The sequence below is a fragment of the Drosophila nasuta genome, chromosome X, assembly GCF_023558535.2.
Source record: "Drosophila nasuta strain 15112-1781.00 chromosome X, ASM2355853v1, whole genome shotgun sequence".
NCBI lineage: Eukaryota > Metazoa > Arthropoda > Insecta > Diptera > Drosophilidae > Drosophila > Drosophila nasuta.
This window is the reverse complement of record NC_083459.1, coordinates 13,854,065-13,866,433: the sequence shown is the minus strand read 5'-3', so window position 1 is coordinate 13,866,433 and position 12,369 is coordinate 13,854,065. Positions and strand designations below refer to the sequence as shown.

At 37.5% G+C, this 12,369-nt stretch overlaps 2 protein-coding genes across 7 annotated transcripts in view; one reads left to right on the top strand and one right to left on the bottom strand.

Moving 5' to 3' along the window:
- Positions 1-12,369, bottom strand: part of LOC132795160 (uncharacterized) — a 125,323-nt gene that overhangs the window by 64,325 nt on the left and 48,629 nt on the right. The window lies entirely within an intron of this gene.
- Positions 6,894-8,012, top strand: LOC132796849 (uncharacterized). The gene has a single exon (XM_060808170.1). The coding sequence runs from the start codon at positions 7,019-7,021 to the stop codon at positions 7,724-7,726; it is 708 nt and encodes a 235-aa protein (XP_060664153.1). The 5' UTR covers positions 6,894-7,018; the 3' UTR covers positions 7,727-8,012.

Below are 12,369 nucleotides of genomic sequence, written 5' to 3'. Positions count from 1 at the left end.
GGGGTGGGGTGGAAATGTGTTGCTCAATTGGTCAATTTGCTCATTCGGAATGCATTCAATTTGCAACAATTTTATTTGGCACATGTCTGACATGGCTTTTGACATAAATTGCATTTGCTTCCACTTCTCAGTTGGCATTTTGCATTTGCATTTAAATGCAGGACATTTGCGTGCTTGGCAAAAGTCATTTATCAAGCGAATATACGTATATCAAATAAATTAGTTAAATATTATGTTATCAAATTAAGTGCACACGCCCACACAAAGACAAAGAGCGAGAGAGAGAGAGAGAGAGAGAGAGAACGCTGCTGGCATATGTTTTGCGCTGTCAGCATAAATTTCACTCACATTTGATATGGGCACAATAAAGCTGCAGCAGTTGGCAGTTAACATTCAGAGCTGGCAATGACAATCTCAAGTCTGCATTCAAATTACGAGAGTCGAAAACCAGCGACAAACTTAACAAGCAGGAAAGATACAGCCGAGTGAGCTCGACTGTGAGATACTTGCCACCATTGTGGCTATTAAATTATATAATACTACAAATATACCGCAAAATATATAATATACTAAAGACTATACATGGTGCTACATTTAAAATATACCATTGTGTACAACGTATGTCAATAAAATCATATTCTAAAAATATACCAAAATTATACCAAAATATACCAAAATACTAGAGTATACCAAAGTCTATACATGGTATATCGATATTTAACTACTAAATTCTAAATATACCATAAAGTACAAAATATACCAAAGTACAAAATATACCAAACGAACGGACTATTTAATACTATAATATACCAAAGACTATACTTGGTGCTAAATTTAAAATATACTATTGTGTACAAAGTATATCAATACAATTATATTATAAAAATATACCTAAATTATACAGCATAAATACTAAAGCATACCAAAGTCTGTACTTGGTATTTCGATATTTAACTACTAAATTCTAAATATACCATAGAGTACAAAATATACCAAACAAACAGAAAAGTGAGTCTGTACGTTTAATATATTTTCTATATATCGTCTATATCGCCTCGGTTGTTGGTGCTGATCAAGAATACATATACTTTATATGGTTGGAGCTGTCTTATTTTGCCTGTTACATACATTTCCTGCAGCCACAAAGTTGTAATACCCTGCTACCCTAAGGGTATCGGGTATAACGAGCAGCCGCCCCCCCTTTCCACTCCACTCAACATCGCTGACGTTGTGACGTTGGCAAGTGCAGTTCAAAATGCTAATCACCACACACACAGCACACACACTCACACACACAGACACACTCACACACACACAGACACACTCATAGCACATGACATTCATTGTCTGTGAAACAATTGGAATCAGACAACACGCTCAAATTGCTATGAATTGTATTACGTGCTCACGCGGTCAGCTGCCACCCCTCCCCACACTCCTTCCCCCCTTTACCCACTCCTTTGGCTTGGCTGGCACAGTTGATAAGTGAGCGAGCAGCTTAACTAATGTTTATGTACAGCTACATATTTTCGTGCCAAAAGCCAAAGCCACAACTTAACTCGGAAGCCAACTGTCAGCATCATTTTACACACTCCCCAAAACAGCATAATATACAAGTACACATTTAGCATATATAGTATATATACCGTCTATATACATATATTTGTTGCCTGCACCTATTTATCATGTGAACTCAACATTGAGTTGAGTTTTATTTCATTTTACACTCGCATTGCGAAAATAAAAGTATTGTCAAATTTGCACACAATAAGTTTATAAAATTTATGCAAATATTTCACAGTAATTAAAATACGAAATACAATATGAGAATTCTCTGATGAAAAATTAAAAAAAAAAAGAATAATTATTAAACTGAAACAGTTTCGAAAATCATGAAAAGGTTGTTCTTATAGCTCTGAGAGTGATTTTTGGCAACTGTTTCTGCTTTACGATAAAATACATAAATTTCAAGACGAAGTTCTTTGCAAGCAGTGTTTTAATTTTAATTATATCTAACTTTTTTAATTAAATATCAATTTGTTAATTTTTGTTTTTCGCCAGAGAATTTCCCATATATTTTTGTTGCAAAGTTATGTTATAATTTGTTCTATTATAAAATATAATTGTATAATAAAAACTTAACTTAATTTATGAGAAGCATAGTTATGTTCTAGTTGATTGCCACAGCAGTCAGCAATTTCATTTCTATAAATTAAATGTAGTATTTAATACAAAACAGTATTTAATACCGAATTTAGCATTTAATTTAGTATTTTATACTATATTCTGTATCAAATTTAGTATTTTATACAATATTAAGTATTTAATTTAGTATTTTATACTATATCCTGTACCACATTTAGTTTTTATACTATATAATTTAGTATTTTATATCATATTTAGTATTTAATTTAGTATTCTGTACTATATTCTATATTAAATTTAGTAATTTATACTATATTTAGTATTTAATTTAGTAGTTTATACTATATTTAGTATTTAATGTAGTATTTTATACTATATTTAACACAATAAAGAAAAATATTATTTTTTCCATATTTTTTTTTTGGTTTATACGTAACATTTTGTGAGTGTATCAAATGTTTGGCGGACTCGAGTCGAAACATTTTGACTGCGACTGCTGGACATAACTCAACAGCAAACACAGGAAATGAGCATATCAAAGCACACACACACACACACAACAAACACACACACGCACACACACATATGCTGCATACAAATGACTTGCGGCTTGGCGTAGAGACTAGCGTTGAATATATTGCCAGAGAGCGAGGCCAAAGAACGCACACGTCAAGCTTAAATGCAAAACAGCAATATGCCAAAACAACAAAAAAAAAACTAAACTAAACTCAACTGATGAAGTGATCAATGCCAAAGCCAAAATGCTAAAATCCCCCGGAACTAATATGGCAAAAAAAAAAAAAACAAGTAAGAAAGTTACAGTCGAGTGTGCTCGACTGTGAGATACCCGCTACCCATTTTTAATAAAGGCAAAATATTGCGGTATCACTTTCAAAATATACCGAAAATACTAAAAAAAATACTAAAAATATACCAAATGGTATATTTGGTATATCGATATAGTACACCATTCAAAATATACCATAGACTGCACAATGTACCAGATTGTCGGCCAAAGCAACTCAGACCCATAGTAAGTAGGCGTTTTTGCCCATACAAAAGTATTTCTTCAATAACTTCCACAATTTTCTTCTGATCGCAACAAAATTCAGGAATCATAACTACTATAGTAATTATTGTATATACCAAAATTCGTAACTCTAGCTTTAAAATTACGCTTGTTATTCGATTTTTTTGATTTGCGGGGGCGGAAGTGGGCGTGGCAAAAATTTGAAACAAACTTGATCTGCGTGCAAACATAACAAATGCTGTCGAAAAAAAATTATAGCTCTATCTCTTATAGTCTCTGAGATCCAGTGTTTCATACGGACGGACGGACAGACGGACAGACACACAGACGGACAGACGGACAGACGGACATGGCTATATCGTCTTGGCTGTTGATGCTGATCAAGAATATATATACTTTATAGGGTCGGAGATGCCTCCTTCTACCTGTTACATACATTTCCTGCCGGCACAAAGTTATAATACCCTTCTACCCTATGGGTAGCGGGTATAATGAGAACAATACAGTTAATATAGCAACTAAATAGTCGAAGAGTTTTATTTTCGCTCGAACTCAATTTTCTTAAATACTATTTTGAAACTTTATAAAGAAATAAACAATACTTGTTTGAATTGAATAAAAATTCAAAAATAATTGCTTATTTAAGATTCTAAGATTCTTAGTAAGCCTTTGAAGTACATGGAAATCTTTAAAAATCAGGAAATTTTTGAAAATGCGAGACGTTATCAAAAAAAGTGGTTTTGAGTTCGGTTCCAAAATAGATGTTGATTATTTTTGATTAAATAATTAATATTTATAAATATCCAATATGGGTATTCTTTGATAATTTTATAAATGAATTATTAAAAATATATATATTTTTATTTGAGAAGAACAACAATCCAACTTCAACTGAAATAATTCATTTGGAGCACGACAGAGACTTGAGGCACATTCAATAAGCTTGCGTTAAATCTCAAGTCTCTGGCAGGAAGCTTGTCAGGAAAGGAAACGTGAAGCTCCATCAAACTGGGAGACAGATGAAGATACCTTCGAGTTGCTTCGAGTAGATTGATTGTGCTGCACTCTCAATAGATATTAGATGGCAAAAACGAGATAGGCTTTGCCACCAAAAGCACTTGCCTCCACACTTTCTTTCTTACTTGTTTTCTTATTCTTTTTTTTGTTCTGTCGTCTTTTACTTTCTCTTTTTTTTGTTGCCTTTGATTTTCCTTCGCTTTCCATTTTTTCCACTTTTTTGTGTGTGTTATTTATTTTTTTTTTGTTGAGCTCCGCTCGACTATCAGATTGCGTGCATTATGCGGAACTGCTGAGCGCAGCAAATTAGCATGATGGGGAATGGGAAGGGGGAGAGAGAGTAGCAAACAACATGTGTTGCCTGTCACTCGAAAGTGTCTCCCATCTTCCCTCCCATTCCCTGCTCCCTTTACAGCTCCGCTCCCTGTCGAGTGTGTCACATTAAATGATACGCAACACTTGACACCAAAATGCGGCACAGCCAACAAAACGCTAAGAGAAACTGTAACCTCAACGAAAGTTTTGCGGCAGCCACAAACATACTTCGATAACAACTGCGCAGAGTCTGCTCGACTGCCAGTTACCCTGCTTCATTACAATGCATATTCTGAATCAAGTTGAAGCATGCAGCAAGCTTTTTAAATTGTTTCTTTTGATTGTTCTGGAGAAGAGTTTCAGCATTTTATTGGCTTTCGAAGTGCAGTAAATAAAGGTGAAGATCGCATATATTATAAATTATATAAAATATATGAGATTGGCAGTGTAAATATCTTATTTCTAAACTCTTAAAATTTTTTGAAGTAGAAAGAAATCAGGAAAAGTTACTTTGAAAATCACTTAAAAATGTCGATGGCTTTCAATATAATAAAATTATATTGAAATAAAATATATAAATATATATAATAAAATTATATATAAAAAACATAATGCTAATACTATGCTAAAGAAAAAAAAATAGAAAGAAAAATGAAGAAATACTAAACAAAATTAATTCTGTAAGCAATCAATAAGAAATTCTATAGATGATAATAAGCGAAAGAATCTTACAATTTATTTTCTTTAACTTTAATATACCTCTTTACTGCAGCTTACAGGGTATGAAGTGGAGCATATCATAGAGAGAAAAAAGCGAAGAAATCTCGAGAGAGAGAGAGAGAGAGATATTCGGGCAACGCACTAAAGTAGGCAACGAAATTGCTCTAGAAATTTATGTGTGTACTTTATTAATGAGTCGTTAGCGGCGGTTGCTGCTGCTTCAGCTCCTGTCCTGATTGTTGTTGCTCTGCGCTGCTTGTTTGCCGCAGTTGCATTTGGCTAGTGGGGCGCACACACACACAGACACACAAACACATACACACTGGAGCACACTCGAACACACGCACGCAGGGAAAATCAATAGAAAGCCAGCTGCTGCCGCAAAGTATGCAATGAAATTGGGCAAATGAATTTAAATGATGCCGCCACGCGTTGCGTATACGCAATGTGGAAAGCCAGTCAACTGTGAAAGGGCGAAGTTAACTGCTGTAAAAAAGGGGGAAACGTACACAGTTACTTCCATACATGTCTATCTCTATCTTGCTTGAGGTGCTGGTGGTGGCAAAAGCATATGCAAATACTTGGAAAAATCTAAGAAAGCAAACGGAAGTTTATTTCAAGTTGCCCGAAATGCGAAATGGGGGAAGGAAGAAGGAAGGCGAATGAAGTGGCAGCAGCAGCAGTCAAGTGCAAGCAGGCAACATCACAGAGAGCGCGAAACTAAGACTAAGACCGAGCGCTAGGCAAAAGTAAAACAAACAAGCGCATAAAGCAAAGGCCAAGACAAACAACAGGAAGACAAAATCAAGCAGCGCAGCAACATAAAAACAAAAAAATATATATGTATATAAATATATATAAAAAACATGCATGAAAGCTATAGTCGGGTGTGCTCAACTGTGAGATACCCATTTGCCATCAAATTATATACCAAAAATATACCACAAAAATACTAAAATATACCGAAGTCTATATTTGGTGTATCGATGTTGTAATAATTCAATAAATACGTAGAGTAAAAAATATATCACTAAAAATATACCACAAAAATACTAGAATATACCGAAGCCTATATTTGGTTTATCGATGTTGTAATAAACTCAAAATATACCGTAGAGTAGAAAGTATATAATTAAAAATATACCAAAAATATACCGCAAAAAACTAAAACATACCAAATCCTATACTTGATATATTGATATTGTAATAAATTAAAAAACAGAGTAAAAAAAATATACCAGATTGTCAGATAATCAAGAATATATATATAGACTTTTTAGAGTCTGATATTCCTTCTTCTGCCTGTTACATACAAAGTTAGAATACCCGTCTAGCGAACGACTAGTGGGTATAAAAAATATATGTATGTATGTACACAAACAAACACTTGTGTATTTGCAGTTGAACTTGTAAGGTGAAAGGTGAAAGGAAGCGGATGTCTTAAGAGGCAACTGTCAGTGCAGCTTTTGGCGGGGGCAAAAGCTTGCCCAAACGTGCTCAAGTTCAGTTCATATGCGAACAGACAGACAGACAGACGGACAGAAAGAGATTCCAGCAGTCAGTCAGTGAGCTAGTTAAAAAACGTTGCCACATTCAGACCGATCCATCCCTCATCAAGGAGGCCTTTCGGTCTGACATATGCCAGCTCAGAGTTGAGTTTAGTCGACAAACATTCGAGCCAATCAACAACATTCAACATTCAACATTCAGTCAGCCAAAAATTTGTTTGAAACACACTCACACACACAGAAAACAACAAAAAAATAAATTCCAACAACGAAATAAAATAAGATGGCAATAGTGAAGCAAAAAACCAACCAAGAGTCAACGCAACAAACACTCAAATTCAAGTCCAAATCAAAGTCAAAGCCCAAATCAAACACCAATCAAATGGTCAATGTAATAACTGTGCTCAAGACGCAGCCAACGCTCAGCAGCAAACCTCAAGTTGCGCCCAACAAAAAGTTCAAATGGCGTCCAAGGAAACCGCAACAAACCGTGCGACGATCCAAGTTAATGGCCAATGCACTGCTGCCGCTGATGTCCGAAAAAAGAGCCGAGGAACACAAGCCGGAACAGACGAAGACGACGACGACGACGACGACGAACAAATCAAGGCCAACGAAGGCGACACAAACGCTGCTCGTCGTACGCGATACGCTGCAGTTAAAGCATGCAGCGAAGAGCGAGAAATCTCAGCAGACAGCGGAGAAGAAGCGAACCCAACGTTTGCCTCCCATGCCCTTCAAGCATAAGCTGCATCCAGCGAGCGGTGGCAATGCACCGGCATCGGCGTCGACAGCTGCAGCTGCAGCTACAGCTGCATCTGGCATTAAGCCGCTTTCGAATCAAAAGCAAAACGATGTTGAGGTGCCGCTTACGACACGATTGCCCATCATTGACTTTATTTCCACCGATGATTTTGCCCGCATGCATGCCTTTAAGAAGGCAAAGGCCGCCAGACGTTTGGCAAAGCAACGAGCAGCGAGTAACGAGTAATGTGTAACGAGTAAAGCGAGAGTGAACGGCGGGTAACGAGTAATTGGCAATTGCTACATTAAATTCTAAATTTGAAGATGTCGTTGTTAAATAAACTAACGCAATTTTGGTAAACAGATCGAATCGACAATTGTATTAGTTCAGAATGAGTCGAATTTGAAAAGTATCGAGTAACGAGTAATGGCAGAGTGTGCTGCTGGTAACGAGTAACGAGTTGGTTAATTAAGTTCAAAATTTTAAATATCTTTGTGAAATAAATTATCGCAATGTTGGTAAACAGATCGAAGCAGCACTTGTATTACTTCAGAATTAAACGAACTTGTCGAGTAGCGAGTAACGAGTGTTTATTATTAATGATTGCAGCTTGTGGAAGTACACGTTTGGGTATTGAAGCTGTATCGATTAACAGAAATTAACGAGAATGAAAAAAAGCCAGAACATGAAGAAAGTTGTGCATAAACGAAGCACCGAATAGTTTTCATCAAGTTGGAGAATAAAAATAATACAACTTAATAATGAAGCAAACAAAAAAACGAGTAAAATAATTAGGCAAGAAAATCAACTAATCACGGAAACAATATCAGTAGCAGCGAGCAGCAAGCAGCGAGTAGAGAGCAGCGAGTAGCGAGAAGCGATTGCTTGAACAGAAACTAGATAACAGCATCGAACTAAAAGTAACGAGTAGAAATACAACACAGTGTTAAATCAATTAATCATATATAGTAACGAGTTGTTTTGAACGAGCAGTCAAATATTTTGCAAAATTTAGTAAGTAACCGGTAATAACTGAATGCTGGCAAGTGATTATAAGTAGGCCATTAATAAGAAGCCAAACTTGGCACTCTTTGACAGCGAATTTGACTAACGAGTGCAAGCGACGAGCCAACTGCACAAATTTTCTGGCCGATCAGCGAGTAAGGTGGTGCAAAACTAACCGAAAGAGCGAGTAAAGGGCACCAAATGGCTGGCCGACTTAAGTTTGAGGAAAATGTGGTAATAGGCGAGAGACGAGAGGCGAGAGGCGAAAGAGCGAGAGGTGCCGGCGTAACAGAACTTTTGCGCAAATTATCTGCGACGCGTTTATTTCGCGCAAACAAATCGCAAAAGTTTTTGCCGACCCGCCGTCGACCCAAAACGACTTGACTTGCTAGTCTCCACACCTCTCGCACTCGTCGCTCGCTTCTTGTTGCCTGATCTGCAACTGGCCTCGACAACTGGCATAACATGGCTGTGGCCTCTAAGTCTCGGGGTCTGGGGTCTCGGGTCTCGGGTTTGGGATTGGTGGCGTATTTAAAAGTTTTTGCCGCTTTGCCGGCACAAAAGTTTTGCTTGGTGAACGGCGGCACGGGCATCTTTGCAGCAATTTACGACGGCCTTCTTCTTCTGGCTCCTAACTGAATCAGAGGCGAACTTCAAATGAAGATGGAGTTTTGCTAGCTGCAGTTTTGCAGTTTTCGCAGTTGCGAGTTCAAGTTGAAACTGGCGACGACGCGCCAAGGAATGCGGCATGCAATATTTGTTCTTGTTGTTGCTTTCTTTTTTCTTCTGCGAGACTTTTTGGGCTTGTTTTCATTTTGCTGCTGCTGCTGCTGCTGCGAGGATTTGCATTTGCTGAACGACAACGTTGGCTGCGGCTTTTAACCGCAAACCAAACGGAAATTGAGATTCATTTAATTCATTGTGCGCTAGATGGCGAAGGCGGCGACGTCGTTGTCGTTGTCGTTGTCGTTGTCGTGGTGGGCGTGGCCCTAAAGGGTTAAGCGGTGACAGCTTTCGGGGCCAAGGCATAATCAAGGCATTTGGGGGAATGTCAGCAACATTTAAATGACTCCGACTCCGTCTCCGGCCAACGTCAACGGCAACGCCTTGCTAATATTTATGCTCGAGGCCTTATAATCGAGTGGCAGTTGCACACAGCTTCTGTGGCGACGCCCCATTTTTTGGTTTTGTTGAGGAAGGCAAGTGCACTTCGCTCGCTCTCTGTCCGGCCAGTCGAAATACATTTGATTGCCTTCAAGAGCAGACGCAAGAAAATGCCAAAGAGATGCCAAGCGAAGCCATGGATATTCTTCTTCTGGCTTCTTTTTCATTTTCTCTGCTTATTTTTTTTTTTTATTTTTGCTTTTTTGCTCATCGTTGGATTGCAAACTTCAGCAATAAAGTCGAGTGGTTCGCAAGCTCTCATCATCAGCAGCAGTAGAAGCAGCAGCAGACAGTGAAGGGGCAAGCAGCCAACGCAACGTCTTCTACTCGTCTATATTTTTTTGTCATCGTCGTCGTCGTCGTCGTCGTCGCCGTTGCCAGGCAATCTCATTATGCCCATTAGCTGTCCACCCAAAAAATGGGGCATATTGATAGCTGATTGACTTGCTCGCTGCCAAGTGTTTCTTTTTTTTTTTGTTATTTTCATTCAAGTTAACTCGTTAACTCAATTCAATTTTGGGCCAATTTCGTTATAGAGTATTTTCAGTTGTTCAGTTGTCAAAGCGGCGTATACGTAATGTGGTTTGTCAACTTTATTTTGTATATTCAATTATTTTACTTAAAGTTTAGATATTTCCAGTTTTGTCGCGCTTCGTTTGACGAGACTAGCAATACATTGCGAATACGTAATGTGATATTTTAGTAGAATATACCACAAAGTAAGGACTGTGTCTCTTCCTCTCTCTCTATCTATCTCTCTCGCTCACTCTTGTCATGTTTTTACCTTTTATGAACTCCTACGTCACACGTGGCGTATACGTAATAGAGTATTTAGCAGTTCACTTGTCTATGTGGCGTATACGTAACGTGATTTGTCAGACTCATTTCTTATATTCAATCATTTTATTTATAGTTTACGTATTTTCCATTGTCGTCTCACCTCAGATAATGTGTCTTGCAATACGTTGCGTATACGTAATATGGCATTTTGACATCATTTACCATAAATTTCTTTCAGTGTATTCCACGTTATCTCTTGCTAACTTATATTTTACCCTTATATGAACTCCTACGTCACACGTGGCGTATACGTAATAGAGTATTTAGCAGTTCACTTGTCTATGTGGCGTATACGTAACGTGATTTGTCAGACTCATTTCTTATGTTCAATCAATATATTTATAGTTTACGTATTTTGCATTGTCGTCTCACCTCATGTGGCGTGTCTGGCAATACGTTGCGTATACGTAATATAGCTTTCGACAGCATTTCTCACAAATTTATCTAAGTGTATTCTACGCTATCTCTTCCTAACTGGTGCCACTAGGTCTTTTTTTCTCTCTACTTATGTTTTTCCTTTTTATTAACTCTTAGTTCACACGTGGCGTATACGTAATATGACTAGACAGCTTGTTATACCGTTCTCCTTTGCTTTCTCTACTCATCTTTCACCATTCAAATCAATTGTACTTCGTTATACCTTTTAAGTTCTGACTTCTATTCACCTTGCGTTCATTTCATTCTTTGCATTTATTTACATGCATCGTATACGTAATATGTGGTCCGTTTTATATTCCACTTTCACTTTTTTTGTATTCTGTGTAAGCTGAGCTTCGCAGCGAGCTATTGAGCTTTCTTAACAACAAGTATCGTTACGATTCTGTTTGAAAACTTTATGCTTTTAATACATCAATAAAAACTCTGGTTTAATCAAATTACATCAAAATCATTGCCAATCAATTACTTAGTTAATATAATATATTGAAGAGCTGCAAGTTGGGCAATCTTTCCACACATTTTGAACATTTCTTTCTTACAAATTTTACACATTCACTTCAATTTTTATGAACGTCTTTTGCACACTTTTAAACCAATCGATTACCTTATGCTTACTCAACCAATTTTACACATATTTTCGTTTGTAATTTACTGATTTATTAGAAAAGTTTGTCGCTTTTTGTCACATTCAATTAATTGAATTTCTTAAATAGTCCTTGATCACGGCGCATATTACGTATACGCAACGTTTTGTTTTCCCGCTTTGTGCAGTTTTCTTTAGCCAATTGCATGTGCTTTGGCTTTGGCTTTGGCCTTTTGTCTGCCGTTTAATTGGCGGGATGGAAAACTTCCGAATGCATCTGCAGCTGAATCATCGTCTCAATCGCAATCTCCATCTCAATCGCGGTCTCAGTCTCAGTCTCGGTCTCAGTTTTAGTCTGTGGGCATTTGTGGTGTGCAAATTTGGTTTTCGCACGATTTCACTTCAAGTGGTGCATAAATTAGGCATTCGACCGCTTTGAATTTCGCAGCGAGTCGACAATTTTCGGGGGCACAGTAAAGCAGCAACAAAAAAATAGGAAGAGAGTGTAAAATTTAATTATGCATGCAATTCAGTCTCTTGTCTTTCCCTTCTCTCTCTCACTCTTATTCTCCCTATCTCTCACTCTCTCTGTCTCTGTCTGAGTCCAAGTTAAATGCACGAATGCATAGCTCTGATAATTCCAAAGCGAGAGAGAGAGTGAGAGAGAGTTGAATAGCAGAGGACACTCAATTGATATGCCAATTATGCAGCACACAAGTGACACTCGCATATGTGTGTGTGTGTGTGTGTGTGTGTGTGTTTGACCTGCTTATTGAACGCTTTTGCAATTACCTGACACAGTTTTGCGGCATACGCAAAAACGATGCCAAACGCAATTGGCAAAATTGATGTCAAAGTT

Excerpts from the sequence above, each read along its gene's own strand:
- LOC132796849 (XM_060808170.1), top strand. The coding sequence starts at position 7,019 with ATGGCAATAGTGAAGCAAAAAACCAACCAAGAGTCAACGCAACAAACA.